Below are 25,086 nucleotides of genomic sequence, written 5' to 3'. Positions count from 1 at the left end.
ATGTCACCTTTATCATCTCTAACTCCTTTTACAGCACTCTTTCCTACATTTCAAAGCTTCTTCAACAACCTCCAGAATATTTTGCCACCTTCTTGATATTTATTTTCTATATTCTTGCCAAATTAAATAATTGGTTAAAAATGCTTTTTGAGCAACCAGAATGATGGAGTAGATCTTATAGCTACTACCTGATCTTTAGATGTTGTATTACCACATTTTTCCTCTGCAGGGTATATAAATAAGAGTTCATTTGAATAGTCCACAAAGTCTGGAGCAATTTGAAACATAGTATCAGACAAAATGCTAATGACTTATATCCTGAAACACGTGGAAAGTTTTTTTTTTCACTTGGTTACAACATGATACTTGACGATATGTATTTTTTTTAATGCTATACCCAAGCATAAGTGTAAAATAACTTCATGACTAGGCTACTTATATAGAGAGGCTGATGTGAAATCATCCTCTATGTATAAAATATATTTAATAGTATCCCATAATGCTTTTGCATTATGGGAAAGGTCACTGCCCAGACCAGGTTTTCATCTTTATTGAGGTCTCATCAGTGGGAACAAGATCTGAGGTTAAATAAATGCATTAATTATATACTTTTTCCTACTTGTATATGGAATATATCACTTTATTGTTAAATATTCTGAATGAGAGATAGTTATGGAAAGTTTTTCTTTTTCTTTTTTTTTTTTTTTTGCTTATTTACAATATATATTATACTTGAAAAGAAATTGTATTTTTCTTTTAATGCTATACCCAAGCATAATTGTGAAGTAACTTCAAGACTAGTCTGCTTGTGTATATAGAGGCTATTGTCTCGAAACAATTGTCTTAGTGTTCTGTAATGTAAACTGATTATGGGAAGAGTCACTTCTCAGACTGATTTCTTCAGTCAAGACCCAAGAAGGTACCAAGGTCAAATAAGTACAAAAGCATGTTTTCCATATACAAGAAGAAAATAATTAAAGATTAATGTTTATAATATAATAATTAGGCATGCTTAAGGGTCAAAGCTGTATAACTGAGAGGAAACCTCTACATAACCTGTAAAGGAATGCAGAGAACCGACCAGGTCTTCTGACCTAATGTCCAATCCTCATCTTCACGTGGTGAACGCTGTTGGGTATCTACTTGGATACTGAACGAACGAGGATGGGCTGGAAATTTGGGATTTAGCTGACCAAATTGTATTCCTATTGGTTAAACCAAAATAGAAAATGATGGTACAACATGACAAAATTTCATGCCGGCTGGGGTGTTGCCAAGTTAAACAAGGCCCCCTTGTTGTTTTTGCCAGGGAACCAGGGTGAACAGCGAAAAGTCAGCTACTGGAACAAATCTGAAAACATACTTCAACTCAACATCACCATAGTTAAATATCGGTACTATCAACATAAGAAGTCTGAATGGCAAAGAAATGGAGCTAGCGGAGGAATTATATAAGTACCAGATCGACATAATAGGGGTGACTGAAACAAAAAAGACAAAAACTGGTGCGATCTTTCTGAGCAATAAATACAAAATGTTATATTCAGGCAATGACAATCAAGGAAAAGAAGGAGTAGCCATAGTATTCAACACAAAATACGAGGCTCATCTTCTTGAATGGCAGACAGTGTCAAGTAGAGTGATTTGGGCAAATATCAGAATGGGAACTGGACAATGAGACTTATTTGTGCCTATGGTCCCACAGAAGGTTCTACTAAGGTAGAAGTGGAGGAATTTTTTGAGGCTCTAGAGAAAGCTACTGATGCAATGAAAAAGGAAAAGTTGGTCCTTGTTGGGGATCTAAATAGCAGGGTAGGAAGTGATTGTCAGACATACAAAAATGTTTTGGGAAAATTTGGAGAAAAGAGCAAAGCTAATAATAATGGCAAATATCTGTTGGATTTCTGCTCAGGACATGGACTGGTTATTACTAACACCATGTTCCAACATAAAAATGTGCACAAATTCACATGAAGAGAAGAGGCAAGAAATAAGAAAAGTCTCATTGACTATGATATTGTTGATAGTGATGTTTTCTCTTTGGTGCAGGACACCAGAGTGTACAGAGGATTTGAAATTGGAAGTGGTTCACTATTTAGTCTTGAGCAGGATAAAATTGAATTTCATATTGAAAAGAATAACATGTAAGAAAGTTTTAAAGCGAATAAAAGTTGAGCAGCTCTCAGATGTGAACTGTAGACTAAAATATACAAAGATTATTGAAGAAACAATGAACGAGTTTGAGAACAGGAATCAAATCTCGGAGATTCAGTGGAAAACCTTGAAGAAAACCCTGATTGATTCAGCTAGAGAGGCATGTGGTGAGGTTGTCTGCAAGGATAGAAAAATAAGAACTCCATGGTGGACACAAGAAGTTAAAGAGCCAGTGAAGGAAAAGAAGAAAGCATATCAAAAGTTCCTGGCAAGGAAGTCAGCTTGTGCTCTTAGAGAATACAGAGACAAATGTAAGAAAGCTAAACAGTGTGTAAAACTAGCTAAACAAAAGTAATGGGAGGACTTTGGCAAGAACATAGAAAATAAATATCAAGAAGGTGGCAAAATATTCTGGAGGTTGTTGAAGAAGCTTAGGAATGGAGGAAAGAGTGCTGTAAAAGGAGTTAGAGATGATAAAGGTGAAATGAAAATGGGAGAAAAAGATATCCTTTTAGTATGGAGTAATTACTTTGAAAATTTGCTAAATAAAACAAGCAGTGATGACAGCACAGTGATAAAAAAAACACTGACCAGGCATGCACTCAGGAATACATATCCATACTTGAAGTAGAAAAAGCCATCAAAGGCTTGAAATATGTAAAGGCAGCAGGAGTAGATGATATTCGACCAGAAATGCTGAAGTATGGTGGTATAAAAGTCTTACAGTGGCTGCACTGCATAGTTCAGAATGCCTGGACAGAGGGATGCATTCCCAGTGATTGGAGTAGAGCTCTAATAGTACCTATATATAAAAAAGGGAAATAAAACTGAATGTGAGAATTACAGAGATATATCCCTATTGAGTGTTCGTAGCAAGATATATGCAAATATACTTGAGAAACGGTTGATAAGAATTGTGGAAGAAAAGCTTGGTAAAGAACAAGCTGGATTCAGGTCAAATAGAGGCTGTCAGGATCAGATCTTCACTTTACGACAAATAGTGGAGAAATCGTGGGAATATAACAAAGATCTGTATTTCGGTTTTGTCAATTTGGAAAAGGCATATGACAAAGTGCCAAGAAAGAAGCCATTCAATACGCTACAGTTATATGATGTCATGGGGCATTATATCAAGCAATACTTAGTCTTTGTTTGAGTTGTAAGTGAGCAGTTAGAATTAAAGGAAGTACAGGAAGTGGAGAAATAGTGGAGAAATCGTTGGAATACGACAAATAGTGGAGAAATCGTGGGAATATAACAAAGATCTGTATTTCGGTTTTGTCGATTTGGAAAATGCATATGACAAGGTGCCAAGAAAGAAGCCATTCAATACGCTACAGTTATATGATGTCATGGGGCATTATATCAAGCAATACTTAGTCTTTATTTGAGTTGTAAGTGAGCAGTTAGAATTGAAGGAAGTACAGGAAGATGGTTTAATGTTAAATCTGGTGTGAAACAAGGATGTACATTATCCCCTCTGTTATTCATTATCTATATGGATCACATTATGAAGGAAAGTGGTATTAAACATGATATCAAAATTGGAGATGTTAATGTCAGCTCTTTGCTTTATGCGGATGATGTTATACTTCTAAATAAATCTGCCACAAGTTTCCCTGACTAAATTGAATAACTGTTGTAATAGATATGGTATGAAGGTCAGCAATACAAAGACAATGGAAATAGGCAGAATCATTGAAAATGTCAACTGTCTTGTGAATTGAGAACCTGTGGAACAAGTAAACATTTCAGCTACTTAATCACGATTTTTAGTGACGATGGTAAATTAAATATGGAAATAGACAAACAAAGATGGTATGGTAGGAAGTCAATTGAAGAAATTCATATGGAATAAGAGAGAAATTAGTTAGAACACTAAATTCGCTGTATACAAGACAGTGTTCAAACCAGTTTTAACTTATGGATCTGAGAGGTGGGTCAGAAGTAAAACACTTGACCAAAAACTCGAGACCGCTGATATGAGAGTCCTGAGAAAGCTTAGAGGCATGAACAGATGGCAACATCAATTAAAAAGATGATATTAGGAAAGAACTTGACATTGTCAGCATCCAGGAATGCGTTAGCAGAGTTAATCTCAGGTGATATCGTCTTAAACAGAATGGGCGAGGAACGATTAGCAAAACAAGTGTTCTCTGCCATGTTGGCAGAAAAGCGACCCCGAGTAAGACCAAGATATAGGTGGATTGATACGGTACGAAGGTCCTTAGACAATAGAAATATAAGATCTGGTAATGTTTGATTCTTGACAAGTAACAGACTGATTTGGAGGAAAATTGTAGATAGGAAGTTAGTAATGATGTAAATTTTTCATGTAGTACTATCATATCCTGTACACCGCTTGAGGGTACATGGCAGGAATTTGATGATGATATAATAATTAATATGTCTGTTTGAATTTCTGTGATGCTTTTTGAAAGGGCACTTAAAAAGTGTCATTTCCTTCATTTCTACAATCCTCCTCTCTCCCATTCAGTAGTTTCCGGAATATTTTTGTCACAAACCTTAGTAGCTCAGTGGCTATCAGCAATGCAATTTGTTTGGAAAGACTTGGGCTTGAATCCTATCTACGATGCAAAGAGCCTTTATCATATTTCAGCTGAAGTTGGGTTAGCCAGTCTCATATGGAGGTGTAAGGAATTTTCCTAGATTGGAGTGACAAAGAGATTCATATTAATGGTAAAAACTGAATCATTTATATGCTTTTGATATTGTAGTAATAGCAAACAACGAAAGAGAACTAGAAAAAATGATGAATAAATTAAACACAGTATCAAATAAAGTAGGATGATACATAAACTATGAAAAAACTAAATAATGACAAATTGAAGGAAACCAGATAACAGTAGATAATAAAAAAATAGAGCAAGTACAAGAATATGTATACCTTGGTAGAACCCTTACATTAAGCATTTATGAAGAAATAAAAATGAGAATTCAGTTAGACTTGTCAAACTGAAAAAATTCCTGTGTAGTAAAATAAAATAGAGCCAGACCTTTCAACCAATGCATCCATTATAACATATGGATCAGAGACATGGCCAATGACCAAACAAATACAGGACAAACAAATACGAGAAAAATTGAGTGCAGAATAGAGAGAGCCGTGCTGAACATCAAACTGCAAGATAATAAGGAATGAAGATATAAGAAAAGAAACAAGTGTTGGATATAGGGGAAGAGCTTTTAAAATTAAAATGGAGATGGGCAGGTCAACTTTTATTCACTTTAAAACTTTCTTACATGTTATTCTTTTCAATATGAAATTGAATTTTATCCTACTCAAGACTAAATAGTGATCACTTCCAATTTCAAATCCTCTAGTGTCCTGCACCATGGAGAAAACATCACTGTCAACAATAACATAGTCAATGAGACTTTTCTTATTCCTTGCTTCTTCTCTCCATGTGAATTTGTGCACATTTTTATGTTGGAACAATCCAACAGGCATTTGCCATTATTATTAGCTTTGCTCTTTTCTCCAAATTTTCCCAAAACTTTTTTGTATTTCTGACAATCATTTTCCACTCAGCTATTTAGATCCTTAACAAGGACCAACTTTTTCATTATGTCAGTTGCTTTCTCTAAGGCTTCAAAAAATTCCTTCACTTCTACCTTAGTAGAGCCTTCTGTGGGACCATAGGCACAAATAAGTCTCATTGTCCAATTTCCCATTCTCATATTTGCCCACATCACTCTACTTGAGACTGCCTACCATTCAAGATCAGCCTCGTATTTAGTGTTGAATACTATGGTGTTGAATACTCCTTCTTTTCCTTGATTATTATTGCCTGAATATAACATTTTGTATTTATTGCTCAGAAAGATCTCACCAGTATCAACAAATATTTAATGTCGACGAACCTGGCCTTTTTTGGAAGTGAATACCTTCCAAGACTTTTCTAACCAAATCAGAGAAATCTCAGCCAGGTTATAAAGTCGCAGAGTCGAATGAAATTACTGCTAGCAATATGCGAGCCGTTTGGAAGCACATTCTTCCATATTGTGCAAATGATTTTAGAGGCTTTTCAAATGAATCTAAGTAATTAAATCTCATTCTTATTATTGATTGTGAATTCCTTAAGTTAATTAATAATGTACACTAGAATATAAATTAAATAAACTTTAATATATATTTCCAATATTTCGGCACCATCATGTTGCCATCTTCAAAGGAACTTAAAAATAAAGACACGTGCACGCAGACATTACACAAAGTAAATGAGGAACGAAGCGAGGAAGCTATTGTTTCTCCTAAAATTCCTGATGGATGGTGCCCCCTATGGGCTATGTAGGTATTCTTTGCCATTGGGCTGAAGGTCTCCTGATGTAAGTCTCCCAAATTTGTGGCAGTCTCATGCAACCAAATTTGTTGAAGTTTGGCATGTTTCTTAGGGCTAAGGCTGATTCCATGAAAAGTCTTTCAAATTTGAACTTGCTGCAGTGTATTATTGTGGCTTTGTTCAACCGTATTCTGTGGGTGTATCCCGAGCATGGTCTGCAAGATCAGAGTGGCTATACTAGTGGAAACCGATGTAGTCCTTGTGTTCTGAAATTCTGATATTCGCTGCCCTGCCTGTTTGTTCAAAGTAGGACAGCTTACAGCTGCAAGGGTCCTGGTATACACCGGGTAGGTCTAGGGGAAGTGGTTGGTCTTTAGTGGAGCAGATAAGGGATGCCAATTTTCTATATGGTCTGTAACAAGAGGTCAAGTCATGTTTTTTGAGATTTTGGTAATTTTTTCCGAGGTGCCTCGGACATAGGGAATGGTGATGGATTTTGAGTAATCCTTGTTGTGGTTTACTAGTTTCAATATTTTTTGAATTTTTTGGGGGAGATAGCCATTGGCTAAGAAAGTGTTGAAAGTGTTGAGAATGTGATTTAGTTCAGTGGTTAGGGCATTGTCATTTGAACAGATTAGTTTAGCCCTGTTGTATAGTGTCTTAATAACTCCATATTGTTGTGTGGGGGGGGGTGATTGTTAGTGAATCTGCCTGTATGAGTGGGTTTTCTATAAACAGAGAAAGGTTCCATCAGGCTGGCAGGTGACTAGTGTGTCTAGGAAAGGTGGGCTGTTGTCTTCCTCTTTTTCCAGGGTGAACTTGATTGTTTAAGTGTGTTAAGGAGGAGTGTATCAGAGCCATGTGGCCAAATAGCGAACACATCACCAACGTAGCAAAGCCATATGGTTGTTTTTTGTGGGGCAGAGTTTAAGGCTTTCTCTTCAAAAGTCTCCATATAAAAGTTGGCCAAGGGTGGGGAGAGTGGTGAACACCCCCCCCCCCATGGCTGTCTCCTGTATGTGTGTAGAATTTTCCCTGCCAAACGAAATAGCCTGAGTTCATTGTGAATTTAAATAGGACGGAGATATCGGGAGGAAATTTAGCCTGGATTAGCTCTAAGGTTTTGAGTGGGACATTTGTGAATATGGAGGAGATGTCAAAACTGACCATTATGTCAGTATTTTGGAGTGTAAGGTTTTCTATGCTGGCTTTGGAGTGGGCTGAGTTTTTTATGTGCGATGGTGCGTTGCCAGTATAGTGTGTGAGTGCTTTGGCCAAATGTTTAGCTAATTTGTATGTGGGGGAATCAGTGCCAACCAGTATGGGACGTAATGGCACATTTTCTTTATGTATTTTCAGGAGTCCATATATACAGGAGGGGGGGGGGGTATAGAGTTAAACGGTTTTAATTTGTTAATAACCTCTACATGCCAAGAAGTGACCTTCTTAAGGAGCCTATGGAGTTTTCTGATTTGTGAGTTGACGGGATTGTATTCAATGGGGAGGTAAGTAGCCCAATATAGCATTAAGCTTACCTGTGTAATCCGCATGGTTGAGTACTACGGTGGCGTTTCCCTTATCCGCTTTGGTGATTAATATTTCTTTGTTTTTCTTCATTTCTTGCAGAGCTTTATATTCACTATTGGATAAGTTGGTTTTTGATGGTCCTACTTTGGTGAGAACACAAGCTACATCCAGTCTAATATTGTTAGCGATGCGGTTCGGAAGGTGGCGGATCCTGTGTTCAATCTGGATCATTATATCCTCTTCCGGTATTTTTCTGGGAGCAATGGCGAAGTTGTGGCCATGTGAAACAGCGATGAGTTCCGCAGGCTTCAAAGTGACTGAAGAAAGGTTGACTACAGTGTTGGTTGGAAGTTTTGGAGGTCAAGTTCTTTTTTAACTTCTCAAATTTCTTGGTATGTCGACATCGTATTTTCTCAAATTCTTTATCTCCGCAGCACGAGACGTTATATAAAATTGACCAAAGCTCGTGATTTAACGTGTTAGAAAGCTTTTCTTCAAGCACCCGAATAGCTTTGTTTGCGTCAGCTAAGAGAACTTGTGTGCCGGCAATTTGTTCCCGTAGCAAAACATAGCTGGTGCGGTTATAAATTCGGAGAGCCTTTTGTGAAAGTAAATGGTGCTTAAATTTCACACAATTTGGGATTACCTGATTATCCTGGCAGCTTTTTAGGACGGTCAGACGATTAAGTTGTCTTGTTAACTTCAGCTTCATTTTACCGTATTGGCAGGCCTTGCATGCGATGGAATCTCCATGGAACTTGATAGTAATTCTCGTAGAAAGGCTTATACGTTGATTATGCATGCTTATTAATTAACTTAAGGAATTCACAACGTACACTAGAATGTAAATTAAATAAACTTTAATATATATTTCCAATATTTCGGCTCAGGGTTCCATGAGAAGTCATGATTGGAAAAGAAAAAAAAATGAACATTGTATAAATAATGCATTACGCAGTTTAGCCATAAATACTGTTACAATTTGAATAATGCATAAAACTTTATCATTAAAAAGCATACAATCAGCTTTTAGCACATTGTATGAGCTGAAAGCTGTAAATGATTTACATCTTTCAGCACATACAAACAAACCGATGTGTATAATGTGCATATAGCAGCACTCAGTGTTTGTAATGTCCCCCGTTTAGTCTTCACATGCACCTGATGTCTGTGAGGCCACATATCAATGGCAGTATACACAGCATCTAACTGAAATGCTTCCACTGCTTGCTCCAAATCTATGTTCAGGCTATCTTGCTGGGGTGTTGTTTCTTGCAGTCTTCTCTCTCTTTCGAACCCCAACATAATCTGAAGTCCAAGGAATCAGATCAGGACCTTTAGATGGCCAATCAGATTGTGATATGTGGTTGGGCACATTCACCTCTAACCACTGTTGTATGTTGTTCGGGAGCTGTACCACAAATTCTAACATGGTCTTGATACACTTTTGGTGGAGGTCTTGACTTCTTTCTCATAGAAATGCAACTTGGATACTCCCTGATACATCCCCTCCCCACACACCAAACCATCACTGACACAGGGTGATGACCTTTCTGAATCCTGGGTGCTACGGCATGAACTGTACAACCATCTGGACATATACCCGATCGTTTTTGCACTTAAATGACTCTTAAATGGTGAAAATCTTCTCATCTGTGAAGAGGGTATCTGTGTCTGTTGTTCTCATACTGCCAGGGAAGTGCCTTTGATTTTATCACTCTCTTCTACATAGTTGTGGTGTTAGGAAGTGTCCAGTAGAATGACAGTAGGCTCTCACTACCCCATGTCATCAGTTATTACATGTGATATTGTTCTCTGCGAAACATTAATCTCTTGCAACATCACTTGCTGCGTTCTCACAGAATTACTGCAGAGATGTGCCTTCACAGCCTTCATAAGCTGTTGCTTACTAATGCAGTGTGGTTGACATGTTCTTTGGCAGTCAGATATGTCTTCTTTATTGTTATAACAGTTAATAGTCTGATATATAAACGAGTGTTTTTAGTGTATTGAAAATAACAGGTGACTGCATTCCAACCTTGTGAAGTGCTATTACAGCTACACGGTCTCATAATCTCCCCATTGTATGTTAATCAGTACAGCTAGACAACTCTCTCTACTGATAAACACATGAATGTTGGCTGTGCACAGTGCCATTAAAGCAACCAGACTCATGCATTCTGTGGGCAATGTGGGATATTATTATAAAAATATAATAATTTTTATGCAGGGATTCCCTGAGACCTGGAAATTATTTCAAGGGTTCCTCCAGTATAAAAAGATTGAGAAAAGCTGCTATAGCTAAACAAACTCTTGATTATTAGGCCATTTCAGGTAGTACAATTAGATTGCATTTCAAAATGAGAAACTTCATGATTATTTGTGCCTGTAGTTGCAAAAATGGGAAAATAGAAAAAATTTTTGAGTCATTAAAGAGAGAGAGAGAGAGACTGATAATATGGAATATTATTTATTTATTCCCATTCCACTCCTTTCCCAAAACTACTTCAGCTCTTTTGTAAGCATGGTGAATTTCACAAGACCACTTATCTCTCTTTTTAGAACATTCAGTTTCCTGAGCTCTAAAATATTTTTCACATATGAGTTTATATTTGACTCACTTCTGTCCTGTTCTTTATTTAGTGATTTTTGTATGGCAGGTTTTCTCAGTGCAAATGTTCCACTGTCTTAAAGGCTTGTTAATGTATTAATTTATTTGTACTGATTTATGTATTAATTTATCTGTACTGATTTATGTATTAATTTATTTGTACTGATTTATGTATTAATTTATTTGTTTAAAGATATTTTTAACACTTGTCATTTTCTTTGTCTTTAGATAACTGTAAAAGAATTCAAAGATGAAATAGCTCCATCTTTGGTAAGCTATGTATAGTCATTTCCTTATTTGTGAGCAGTATTATTATTAAATAAAATATTGAAGCAGCTGGTGTTCAATAAAATAATTTTGTATCTATGGCTGCAATATAACACTTCTGCGTAAAACATCTAAAATCTACATGCAGTAAGTTTTATGTGACTCAACTGTCAGTAGCTAAGAAAAATTGAATAATGGGGATGGGGGGAGGGTAAAGATAATGCTGTAGGAGTCATTATATTCATTTACTGAGGTGGTAATTACACAGTGATTTACATGACAACTTAGACTCCTGGAGAGTTTTTTTTTGGAACAATCAGATCAAATGCCAGACTAATCCCTTGTCAGAAATTTATTTGTTTGCAGGTTTGGATGAGTAAATCACTAGTATGATTAATAACTCTTATGGAGCCATTAATTTCACATTATCGTTAATAAAATGTGAAGCTTTCAAGTACAGTTGTATTGGACTAGGAGTGATCCTATCCCTTCTCTTGCTCTTTCATTGGAAGCAGTTAGATCATCCTTAGTTGTTTTCAGTAGTTGAGATCATGGCCAATGATTGCAACAATAACTAAAAGAAATAAATTATTTAATATCTTACAAATTAGAAGCTCTCCAGAAACCAGGATCAAGTACAAGGCAAATGCTGTAATTAAACAAAAATATAATATATTACAAAGAACTAGGTGGTGAGAATTTTGCCACAACTCAAATCCAAACACTTCAGATACCAAACTTTGAAAACTGACTGCTAATTTACAAAGAGACCTTCCAAAACCAAAGGCAAGTGAGACTAACATTCTAAAAGACCCGGATGGAAATATCAAAATTGGAGACAGGGAGATCACATAAGCAAAGATATAAGCAAAGACCATCAAATATCAAAACAGGCTTAACAACAGAAAAACACTGCAAATTCCCCAAAATATAAAAACAAATTATTATGGGATCCATTCTCAATCTCTGAATTGAGAGATGCCTTGGAGAGACTAGATATAAATATGTGGACCAGATAACATACAAGGAATTATGATCAAGCATCTTCCTTCCCTAACCCTAGATTTACTACTTCGCCCATACAACAATAGCTTAAAATGAGGAAAAGCTCGAAAAGCCTAACAAACCTCAAGACCAACCAGGAAGTTATAGACCAATTTCACTGACTTCAATTCCAGGCAAATCGATGTAAAAAATAATACTCCAAAATTTGAATTACTATCTAAACAAAAACTAATTCAAGTCTCTAAATAAATAGCGAAAGTCATATACCCTAAGGGCATGCATAAACGTCCATGTCACAGTGCAACTTGAAGTGCAAATTGCAGTTAAGGCCTGCAATTTTTATAATGATTGAAATTATGTAGAAAGCTACATTTTTTTAAAAAAAAACTAGGTTTATCATCATCATGATCATCAAGGAGGCCATAGATCATTCACACCAGCTGTTCATGCCAGATGCTCTCAAAATTTAATACTTAACTGCACTCAATATTCAACAGGCAAACTGTTCCACTCACACCCATTGTTTTGTGAGAGAAAAACTAGCTTCATATTTTTCTTAACCACACTCAAACTTAACTTCCATGGATGCCCACTTGTCCTCTTCCCACCGTCTATATAATGAAAAATTTCAACTATTATTCTATAACACCCTCTCAGAAGCTTATAGACTTCTATCATATAACTTCTCTTTCTCTTGCCTACTAGTATCTGCAGTCCACATACTCTCAATCTGTCCTCATAATCTACACTCATAATTCTGATTCATCTTTGTAAACTCTTCTTTGCAGCCTTTCCAGAACTCAGGAGGCCAAATCTATGCACAATAGTTCAAGTATGATCACATCAAGGCAGCCTTGTAAAGAGCAAAAATGACTTCCCTATTCTTACATGTCAGTGTTCATTTAACATTGCAATTATCCTCTGAATTGTATTTGCAATTTTTGCTATGTAACCTTTGAACTTCAACTTTCTATCTGTGACAACTCCAAAATATCTAGCCTTGTCAGTTGCTTCAAGCATAATCCCACCAATATAAGTTGCATGCCATTCAGCTTGCACTTGCGCATATCAAAGAAAACTCTTAACAAAAATATATAATGTATACAGACCTTTTGAATTCTTTACAGGCTATCTCCTCTCAAGTGTATAATCCACATGTAGTGCTTGGTTAGGTGCTTTAACTCTAATTTTGATGTTCGTATGTTGGATTCTCAGTCACATTGGAATTAAGGGAAATAACATTGCAGATGCAGCTCCTTGATCAGCTTGCTTTCTCGACATACTGTTTGACAGTTCCTTATATTGACTACACACAGTTTATAATATCAGTTAGTTGCCCAATGGCAATCCTCCTGGCAGGAAGCACTGACAAACAAATTGTATGAGGTTAAGCCTGAAATTAAGCACTAGCAGTCTAGTCAATGATAGGAACAGAAGAGAGGAAGTTGCTTTTGCTAGACTCTGCATAGGTCACAGTCATCTCGCACATTCTTGTTTATTAAGGGCTGATGACCCATGCATGTGTGGAAAATGTAACATCCGTCTTACCATAAATCATGTTCTGGTGGAGTGCAAGCTTAACACGAGAGAAATTACATTTTTACTTATCTGGCCAGGTGGTATAAAACCGTGGACAGATTGCATGAGCTTTTTAGATTTTTGAAACATTAATTTATTCAAAAAAATTTGATTATAAATTTGTTTATGTAGATACTGCATTATAGATAATAAACTTTTGTGCATACATTTTCTTTACTCATTTATCTTCTTATATACAAGTAACCCCTCCCCGTATAACAATGTTGTTAGGTTCCTAAAAATTGCCGTGTTATGCGAATTCATGTTATATGAAACAAAGAACTAGTACAAAAAACAGGATTAGATTCCAAAAGTTAAAAAAACTATACTATTTTCTTTTTATAACTCAGAGAAATGTATGTTTATTAAAACAATAATTGATCAAAAGTATTACATATTAATATTATTGCATAACATTTACATAATGTTACATAATTACATAATGTTTTCTTCATCATCACTACTAAGCACCATTAAACGAAGGCATCTCTTTCTGGCAAAATATCCTCATCTTCTGAGCTTTCTTCAGCAGCATCTTGAATTCTATGCTCTAATTTTTGCAAAAAACTATTATTTTCGATTGTTTGCTTTTAGCTGAGAGATCTTTATAAATTTTGTTGTATGGAGCTAAGCACTTGAAGTTCTCTCTTAAATTTTGTGCTTCTTTCGGTAGAAGGATCTTCATTTAGAAAATATAACTCCAATTGTTTGGTTAAATCTAGGCCTTTCTTTATGCTTTTTTAGGGTAAAATGTTTAACTTCATCGTTTCCATCTGTGCTTATTGTCTTCTGAATTAATTTGGTTTATCCTAGATGCCATTTCCACCAAATTTGCTTCATCAGTCTCTTCTTCTTCCACCAGTAATTCTCGAATATCTTCAACATTCACATTGTCAAATTCTCCTCCATAGAGACTTAGCAAGTTCTATTATTGCATCCATTCTGTTTTGTGCTGGCTCGATTAGATTTTTGCTTTGAACCAACTCTGGCCATATATTTTTCCACAGGCATTTAACATTGTTGATTTTATTTCTTTGATGGATGAAGTTATGAGATTAACACAGTCCAAAATTGTAAAAAGTTTCCATGCCTCCGTGACTTCGATAGATTCCTCGTTGACTTTATTCAAAACACATCGCAACGATTTCCTGATATAGTTAGTTTTAAATGTAGCTATAATTCCCTGATCTAACGGTTGAAGTAATGAACTTGTATTTGGTGGTAAGAAAATTATTTTGACGTTTGGGTGATTTACATCTTTCGGATGGCTGGGTGCATTATCCAATATCAGTAGAACTTTAAAATCAAAATTTTTCTGCTTTAATTAGTTTTCCACACTTGGTACAAAACAGTTTAGAAACCATTTTTTAAATAAGTCAGTAGTTACCCAAGCTTTCTTATTTGCAGTCCAGTATACCAGTAAAGCACTCTTATTTAGGTTTTTCATTGCACAAGGATTGAGGGATTTATAAACTAGCACGGGTTTTACCATGTGATTGCCTGAAGCGTTACTGCACAGTAATGGTCTTTATGATGCTTTAAAACCTGGTGCAACTTTTTCATTTTTTGAAATAAATGTTCTGTTGGGTATTTTTTTCCACCACTGGCTCATCTTGTCAGCATTAAAAACCTGATGTGTTGTATATCCACCCTGTTCAATAATTTTTTTGCAATTCCTTTGGATAAGTTTTGGCAGCTTCATTATCAGCTGATGCGCTTTCCCCTTGTATTTTTGTTTTGTAATGAAAAAGCATGTTGTAAAACGGCGGAACCAACCTTTGCGCAACAAAGTCGGGGTTAATAGCAGATTCTCCATTTTCTTTTAAATAGTTGTCAGTTTTTAAAGTTTTATGTTTAATAAATTGGTGTCCAGTGGGATCCATTTTTTTAGGCAGTCATCAATCCAAATACTAAGAGCTTTTTCCATTTTTTCAAGTACTGGTGCTCTGGGACGAGCTGTCATATTCGTGGAGATAGAACAACCTGCAGCAACAGAAGCTCTAATTTTCAGTTCAATTTTTTGTATGGTCTGGATTGTTGCTTCATTTAAATCCAAGGTTTTTGCAACATATGATACTTTTCCCCCCTTTTAAAACAATTCAAAATCTGTATTTTTAATTCTAGTGAGATGAAATATTTTTAAGAGGTATTTTTTTACTTCTGGCAGACATTGTTCAGGGCTACAAATTAATTTACTACAAAAAAGAAATATTTAAGACTTCTTTAAAAAAGGTTCAATAATACATACAAAGAATAGTACAAAGAAGAAAACAGTGAAAGTCTTAAAATATGTTTAATACTCCACGAACAAAATGCATTTAAAATTCTAATAAATTCTAAAATTCTGTATGCAAATCTGACACGACATACACGCCCGAATGAAAAATATCGAATGAGATGGTGCTTGCTCTTAAAAGCTCTCATCACGTCCCATGTTGTATGGGGATTTCCTCAATTCTCGAATGATGTTAGAGCGAAACCATGTTGTAGGAATACTGTATTTACTTCACAACACACTATGTACTACAGTAACGTGTGTCCTTGTGCCACTATCATCAAAAAATTCCTAATATATATCCTCAGGGGGTGTGCAGGATAATTATGATAGTACCACACAAAAAATTACATGGTTGCTAACTTCCGATCAATAATTTTCTTCTAAATTAATCTGTTATCTGTCAAGACTGCAATATTATGGGATCTTATATTGCTGTCTTTTAAGGCACTTTTTACTGTATCAATCCATTTACATCTTGATCCTATGGATCTTTGTTTTTCTAAACTTTCCTTACTATCCGAGATTAGCTTTACTAACACATTCTTGAATGCTAACAATGGCAAGATCTTTCCTAATATCTTTATTTTTTTATGATACTGCCATTGCTATCTGTCCACTTTACTAATCTTTCTCAGAACTAGGGCCGGTTTTTATCATTAGGCGAACCTAGGCCTATGGGTGCCAAGACTTCGGGGTGCCAGATTTTGCCACATATAACACTAACAGGAACTCCTGTATTCCATAAAATTCATATATGTAAGCGTACCATTTCTTTACTGGACTTATATACACGTCCAGCAAACCTGGATAATATTCTGTCCACCAGCTGAAAGAACATGAATAAGAAGTGTAGTTTGACAGTCATGTCCATTAGAAGGGGCAATAATCCTTCACGCTGAAAAGAACACTTAACTAAATTACTTGCCGTATTAGCTATGTTCAGTTGCCTACAGCAAGAAACGCAGTTGCTTGCTGTTTGCTCGGTAACCGGAATCTAAGTTATATCAGACTAAATACCTATGAGTTATATTCATTTTGTTGCTTGTTTTTATCGTATAATTATAGTTTTTAATGCCAGCGCAAAATAAGAAATCCTTTCATACTTTCTTCCCTTCATATTGTATCACTTTGGAAGATCAATGTCACTATCAATTTTTTGACTAATTATTTTAATCACCAATACATTTTAAAATTCTCCCAGAACTTGATTGAAGATAATTATTTTTTGTCAAACAATTATTTTATAAATTCATGAAAATCTGAATCTAAAAATGAATACAGCCTCCGTCTGTTCCTAATTAAGTTTTCTTTTTTATTCATAATCTTAGTTCAAAGGTTAGTTCACAAATTGTGCGATGGTTCGCGCTTTTAAATTTTGTTTTGTAGAGAATCATACGTAATACCCAATTACTCCCTACAAATCGAAATAAATGGCAGTTATGAAGTCAACTGTTATGTACATATTTTTGGTATTATGCAGCAGTTTTGAAGTAGCGATATTTTCCCTACACTTTATCCTTCGAAACGTTTAGGTGCATGCGTCAAAATGAAATTTTATTTCCAAAATTTTCATAACAGAATTAATTTGCCTTTAATGGCTAACCCCCTCCCAAAATTATAACCCCCCCCCACAGACACATGAAAAAAATACTGCTAGATAACATATGTACACTTTCTTTTTGTTTGAATTCGTTATTTTTCCAAAGTAATTGTACTGTTGCAGTTTTAAGCAAAAGACAAAGGTGAAGAATCTCTGATAAAATACCATTGGATATAAATTTTTGATATTAAAAAGACTCGCAATCGGAATCAGAATCCCAAGTAATGTTTAAATCATTATTTTTAAATCATCATTTGTTGTTCATTAAAAAAAAACGTTCCTAAAATTGAAATGTGTGACTCATATAATTTTATTTTTAAGGAAAGAAAGCAAAATGTCATTTTTATTTCAATAAATGTTATTTAAAAAATATAAATATTTGACATAATATTTCCAATGCAAACACACATTTTGATTATTTATTTTCGCACATGTGAAATTCGTTTTTATTTGGGAAGAGAGACAATAAATAAATTGTGCAGCAAAAAAGGGTCAAATATCGCAAGACAGTAAAGAAATTCGAAGTAATACAGTGCACATAAAGACAATAATCTGTTAACGGAGGGGGGGGGGGTAATTGCATTTTAACAGATAGAATGCTGATGAAGTTTCATCAGCATTCTACGTTTTTATTAGGTCAAAGGGATTTTGAGCATATTTGTGAACAGATATATTCAACATAACTTCGCCAGTTTTGTTGTAAAAAGTGCTGCATTTGCAGAAATATTAGCGGCATAATAATAAAATAGCAAAATTCATAATGCTTCAGAATAATTTGATAATTTTGATAATACTAAAACAAGATGAGACACATCTGTAGAAATCTATTATTATTATTAGAGTCCTTTTAATTATGAACTATAAATATATATTTAATAAATTGGTTGTATTTTTGTGTTTTTAATTAAATAAACTAGTTTCATTTGTCACAGATGGTTTTTGCTTCTGAACTACCTGGTCTATTGTTCTTATCAATATTACTAAATTCCAATCTCCTTCTCTGGAAATTTACTCTTAGTAAATGTTTGACTTGTATTGACTAACCATTGAGTGAGTGATTCAGCAGTTTAATCCAGAGATTAAATATATGGTCAGTTTAATCCATAACATTCTTAAGAATATTTCACCCTGTGATTTCCCAGAATCCTGTTAAGAAAGAACAGATAGCTGAGTATTGAACTTGCGATCATTTTGAAACACGTTCCTGAGACAACGGAGGTTTTTTTATGTGCTGCTGCTATTTGTATTAATTAGTTGGGTAAGAGCAGTTTCTATATCACATAAACAGAGCATTTGATTTTCAAGTTTATTATTATTTATAAATTAAATGATTTTTCAGTTCATTTTTTTTGTGCATCAAGATTCTAGTTATTTTAGGATAAAATGTCAAGTAAAAAGTGGATGTCAGCGACCATAGCAAGTTATCGTTACTATTCATTGTCTCTACGTTTTAACTAAAGCTGGAATTATGCTTATTACTGCAAATTAAAAGAATCAAATCTGGAGTTATATATATATATATATATATATATATATATATATATATACAGGGTGTTCGGGATAAATTTGACATATTTATAATTAATTATATTTTTCCGTAAGTTACATGTATTAACACACACTTCTCTTCATTTAAAAGTTTGGACCCTTCTTCATTCATATACAAGATGTCAGAAAGGATGGATAGCTGGAACCCACCTGAATCATGGAAGAGAATAACTTGTATCATGATGATTCGTGCCCGCCATCAAAATAAGGATATTACGACTGCTGCCCAATGCTCCCTGAATACAGTAAAAACAATCAGGCATGAACTAGAGACTTGCAATGGTGACTACGAGGATGTAGCAAGAAGAGAGATCCCTAGCAGACGATCTGATTGCGTTCGTACAGCAGAATTCCTCGCAAATCTGCAGGAACAGGTGTTGAAGAACCCTGGCATTGGAATTCGGGCTTTGTTCGTGGAGTTGCTAACTGTAGTCAAGCCCTGGATAACAAGGGTAGCCAATGGTAGGCCGTATGTATGGCAGCAGGATTCGGCCCGTTGCCACACCTCTGGGAAAAGTCAAAAATGGTTGTCTGAAAATTTCTACGACTTCACCAGTCCAAATGTTTGGCCTCCAAACTCCCCAGACCTTAACCCCATGGATTATTTTGTATGGGGCGCAGTTGAAAAAGACACCAATCGCACTTCCAGTAATACAAAAGCCCAGTTAATGGATAAAATTAAAACAGTTTTTGCGGCCCTTCCCAGGGAGACTGTAGCATCAGCTTGTTCGAGGTTCCGAAGCAGAATTGAAGCTGTGATCGATGCTAATGGTGGTTATTTTGAGTAAATCTTGTTGATAGTATTGTAATTAACTCTGCCTGTAATGTTTTTTTGTCAATTCATTAAATTTAATAGATACAAAGAAGATTTTCTTTTTCCTTACGAAACTGTCAAATTTATCCCGAACACCCTGTATATATTGTCCGCACAGTTAGCCTAGTGGCTTTGCGCTTCGCAACCATATGCCTGGGGAAGGAGTGTCCTAGGTTCGATTCCTGTCAACGACGTGAGGAACTTAAGGATCTTCCTCAGCCATAGCCAAGCTAGCCGGCCTTGGGCATGGACAGCAGGGTTTTTCCCGCCAGTTTATCTGGTGTTTTTCATCCCGCAAGCAGGGAAACTGGTCTGAGGACACACAGATTAGTCAGGAATACTGAACCAGCCATAGGTCTGATTCGTCAGCCTATGCTGGTTCTGGAGCCTGGATAAAATTTGTGGGGACTAGATGGTGCCGTGAACTCCCGTAAAAAGGGGGAATGCACTATCATCATACGAAATTTATTTTATTTTTATATATATATTATATGCTTTTTATGTGAATCCCACACTTCCAGTAAGTAAGGTGGTCTCGCATTAGGCGACAAAATTTACCTTTCACCTAAAGTTGTGTGGTTGGAAAGCAGATACATTAACCATTCTGTCAACCAGAGAGGCATACTATGCATGTTACTGCAAATTGAAATGTTTTATATTTATATTTAGATCTGTGTTGTAATTCCATAAGTATAATGATTTTTGCTACAATTTTTATTACCAAAATTTTCAAAATTTTTATTTTTAGTGAGAATATCTGAACTTTAGAGTTGATGAAGTTCCTATTTTTACCTTGATTAGCAAGCTTAATTGGATTGCATTTAAATTCTTTTATTTTCTTTTTCTTTTAAAAAAAAACTTTTATCCATATACTAAAAAAGTATTACCATACCTTTTAATATTTTTTTGGTATTCAGAATTTTTGTAGCAACTATGATGCTTGTCAAACAAAATCAGTGTTCTCAAAATCAACAATCAACACCGTAATTGAAATCTTTCGCAGAAAGATTTTGGATATATTTGGATATAAACGTAGATATAAAGAAATTAAAGACGCATTACTTGTACTATCCATATCTCCTCATGAAAAACCTATTTCTAAATTAGTGAGCTCATCATTGGCTGAACATTTTAAGAAACCAGTAACAGAAATTTTAACAGTTGTGTGGGACAAAACTTTACAACAAATAGATGCTACTAGTAAATCTCTACAAGATCCCGATATGGATTTGTTTTTAGCTAATAGTTGGTTTTATTTTAGATATAAGAAATAATTTTTCTGCTTTAAATGAAGACGCAAATTTATTATCAGATGAGACAAAATCTAAAGATGAAAAGGAAAGAGTTAGAAAACAACAAAAAAAAAAAAAATGAGTGACGAAGTTTCACAATCTAATAATGAGATTGTTACATGGGGAAGAAAATTTCACTGTGAACACTTTTAATGTCATTTGCGATAAGCTAATTTTGGAAATTAATGAAAGAAAAAGTTATTTCGGCAGATTAGATATGTTTGGCCTTTTTTTTTTTTTTTTTTTTTTTCATTAAAGACATGGATCAAGACAAGTACAAGACCACTATTCATAAAATTTTAGAAACTTATAGGACTGATGTTCATCCAGAAAAATTGACTGATGAAGTTAAGCAATTTTTAATAATGATGAAGGAAGAAAATTCTTCAATTAAAAATTACAAATTTATAAATGATGGGTTAAGGTCTACTTTTCCAAATGTAGAAACAATTTTAAAAATATTTTTGACTATGCCTATTTCAAATGCAAGTGCTGAATGCTCATTTTCAGCATTGAAATGAGTAAAAAATTATTTAAGAAGCAACTTGCACCAAAATAAAACAAGTGACCTATCGTTATTATGCATTGATTCAGATGTAATAGACTCGATTAATTATGATATCATTTTAGATATATTTGCTAAAACCAAAGCCTGAAAAAAAAAAACTTTTAGTTATTGATTTTTTTAAATTTAAATTTGAACTGATTTATTTTTATATGTTTTTTAAAATGCAAATATATGTATAGCAATGTTGTATTGTGTTATTAAAATTAGTTATTATGGAAATACTGACTTTTATTTTCAATAAACTAAAAAAAAAGCGCTTATTTTTGAGGCCTCATAATGATGTTGCGCCTCAGACCTCCAAAAGTATAATTGCGGCCCTGGACACTGCCTGTTTGTAATGCTAGTGGTGAACTCTCATTTTCTGTACTTAAACGCGTTAAAAATATTTACACAATTCGTTAAGTCAGATGCATTGAGAAATTTGTCAATTATGTTCATAGAAAACGATATTGTTGAATTATTAGATTATAAATGTATGATAGATAAGTTATATAATTATAAGGTATATATAATTGATAAATTCATTAAGTAAATGTATAAAAATTTATTTGTGAATTACTGAATAGTAATTCACAAATCCATGTTTTTTAATAATTAAGTCCATGTTTTTTATAATTAAGTTTATTTTTACACGTGGATAGGCTTATGTGTTCGTCAGACATGTTGTAATTGATTTTTATCCATTTTCAAAATCCAGTAACTGAAATATTTATAAATAAAAATAAACTTTTGTTGTAATAGATTTAACGGTATTGATATGAACACAGATGGATAAGAAAATAACTATTTATTAACTTAAAAGTTAATAAATGGTTATTTTAAAAGTTAATATTTATTAACTTTTAAAATAACTTAAAATTTATTAACTTAAAAGTTAATAAATAGTTAATCTTTTCCATCTGTGTTCATATCAATACCGTTAAATCTATTATAACAAAAGTTTATTTTTATTTATAAATATTTCAATTACTGGATTTTGAAAATGGATAAAAAGAAATCGTGTTTTCAATATTGCAAACAAAGCGGAAAAGGAAGAAAGATTGAAAAAACAAGAAGGTGCATTTTTAAAATATCTTTGTCGAGAAGATCGTAATCACATACAAGAAGAAAATCTTAAAGATTATTCGTTGGATAATTCGTCTATAGTTTCGATTAATGAATTGGAGAATTCTGCAGATACCAAAAATTGGATAAAAACATCAAAGGAGAAATCTACAGATCATATGAGTATCGTTGATTCCGAAGCTGGTTGTTCTATAGATCCAATCATAAAAGGATTTGATTTTACAAATTTAAATTATAATGATCCAGCAACTTGGTGTCCTGTAAAATTTTTCAATATCAATCAGTTACGTCAACTATTAGTTCATGGACCTGAACAGATTCATAATTTTGATTTTCCGAAAGATAACAATAACAGAAGATTTTCAATGACTCATTATACTTGAAGACTATTTAACAGCGAGACAATGCAGCGTCTGTGGTTATTGTACTCAAAATCCACAGATTCTGCATTTTGCTTCTGCTGTTTATTATTTGATCAATGGCAGATTAACCTTGCTGATTCTGGATTGAGGGACTGGAAAAATGCTTATTATATTTTAGCTGCGCATGAAAAAAGTCAGACATGTTGAAAATTACCATAAGATTAGAAATTCGAATAAAAGAAGAGAAAACCATTGATGAAGAGAACTTGCTAGTTATTAGAAATGAGTAGAAACATTGGGTGCAAGTATTAGAACGACTCTTTGCTTTAGTTCAGACATTAGCTATTCAAAATTTATCATTTCGTGGAACAGATGAGACATTGTTTTCTTATGGAAACGGAAATTTTTTGAAATTTGTCGAATTTCTAGCGAAGTTTGATCCAAAAATGAATGAACATCTTCGAAGAATAAAAGATACACATGTGCATTATCTTGGAAAAGATATTCAAAATGAAATAATAAACATCTTCGGCAATGCGATAAAAAAGAAAATTTTAGAATCTGTTGTTGCCACAAAATATTATTCCATAATTATTGACTGTACTTCCGACATTGGTCACACAGAACAAATGAGCATAGTACTTCGATTCGTAGACACTAGTAATAGCACAGTTTCTATAAAAGAACACGTTTTGGGATTTATAGAAATAAAAATTATCACTGGAGAATTTTTATCAAATGAAATACTAGGAACTCTAGACAAATTTTCATTACCAATACAAGATTTACGAGATCAAGGATACTGTTATTTCTTAGTGTATTTTTATATATACTTCCCTCTTTATGTATATTATTATTCTCTCTATATACTTATGAGATGAAATATTATATAAATTTCTTTTACTAACAATTATTTTTATTTTGACTCCGAGTGTCCCTATATGTTATTATATTTGCACAAAGAGTTCACTCCAATTGGTGCAATGACTTTAACTCACTCTTTCAGAATCCAACTAATCATTGACTCAATACCAAGTACAAAATAAACACATTTAATAAAACTAAAACAATATATATACATTTCTAGTAATAATACATAACTATAACTACAGATTATATGGATCCAAGGCCTTATTTAAAAATATAAACTTACTCTTAAGACTAAACACTTTTTCTTTCACAATCACAAAAAAATGTTCATAGTCTTTTTCTCTTTCTGTTAAGGCTCTTTTCCAGAAGTTATACAGCTCTGTATTTCATTTTCAGGATCCTTTTCATCAATCAATGTAACACACATAAAAGTCTTCTTGACTAAATCTTGTTTCCTTTTAGTAGCAATACTCATTAGATCAGGCATCCATAATACCTATAAATCTTCTTAATCAATATATTTTCTAAACATTCACTTTCAGGCATTCTTAATACTTATAAAACTTCCTTATCAATATTTTCTCTAAGAAAAACATTCACTTTAGAATGTAAGCAACAAGTTCTCCTTTCATTCACAATACTAAATTGACAGTCTTAACTTATTTCACCATAAAAACTTAAAGTTTCAAGATTTCCTTTTATTCATTACTTATTTCTCCTTGAAACCTAATATTTCCACTATTCCCTTTTCGGAATACACTATAAAATATCTTCCGACTGCCACACACAAAAAAATATCAAGTTCCTTCTAACTTGAATATTTACCGGCCAATTTATAAAAACTTACAGTTTCAAGATTTCCTTTTTATTCTTTACTTATTCCTGCTTGAAACCTATTATTTTCACTATTCCCTTTTCGGAATACATTATGAAAATTCTTTTGACTGCCGCACACAAAAAATCAAGTTCCTTCCAACTTGAATATTCCTCGGCCAGATTATAAAAAAACTTATAGTTTCAAGACTTCCTTTTTATTCATTTCTTATTCCTGCTTGAAACCTATTATTTTCACTATTCCCTTTTCGGAATACATTATAAAACTTCCTTTGACTGCCGCACACAAAAAATCAAGTTCCTTCCAACTTGAATATATCTCGGCCAGATTATAAAAAACTTCCGAACGCTCTCTTGTTTACAACTGTAACTTGGATACGCAATGCTTTCCTTGTCAGCTGTCAATCAC

General features: G+C 34.0%; 1 protein-coding gene across 6 annotated transcripts in view; it reads left to right on the top strand.

Annotated features, from left to right (window-relative positions):
- The window catches only part of LOC150103864 (large proline-rich protein BAG6), a 401,723-nt gene that overhangs the window by 51,072 nt on the left and 325,565 nt on the right, over window positions 1-25,086 (top strand). For all 6 annotated transcript variants that reach the window (XM_090396569.1, XM_090396571.1, XM_090396573.1 and 3 more), the window contains one exon: window positions 10,825-10,866. In XM_090396569.1, coding sequence (XP_090252695.1) covers window positions 10,825-10,866 — 42 coding nt within the window. The remainder of the gene's footprint in view (window positions 1-10,824; window positions 10,867-25,086) is intronic.

The sequence above is a fragment of the Typopeltis vanoorti genome, chromosome 8 (assembly GCF_054136105.1).
Source record: "Typopeltis vanoorti isolate ZY-2024b chromosome 8, IOZ_Tvanoo_1.0, whole genome shotgun sequence".
In the NCBI taxonomy this organism is placed as follows: Eukaryota; Metazoa; Arthropoda; class Arachnida; order Uropygi; family Thelyphonidae; genus Typopeltis; species Typopeltis vanoorti.
This window is presented reverse-complemented; position numbering and strand designations above follow the sequence as displayed.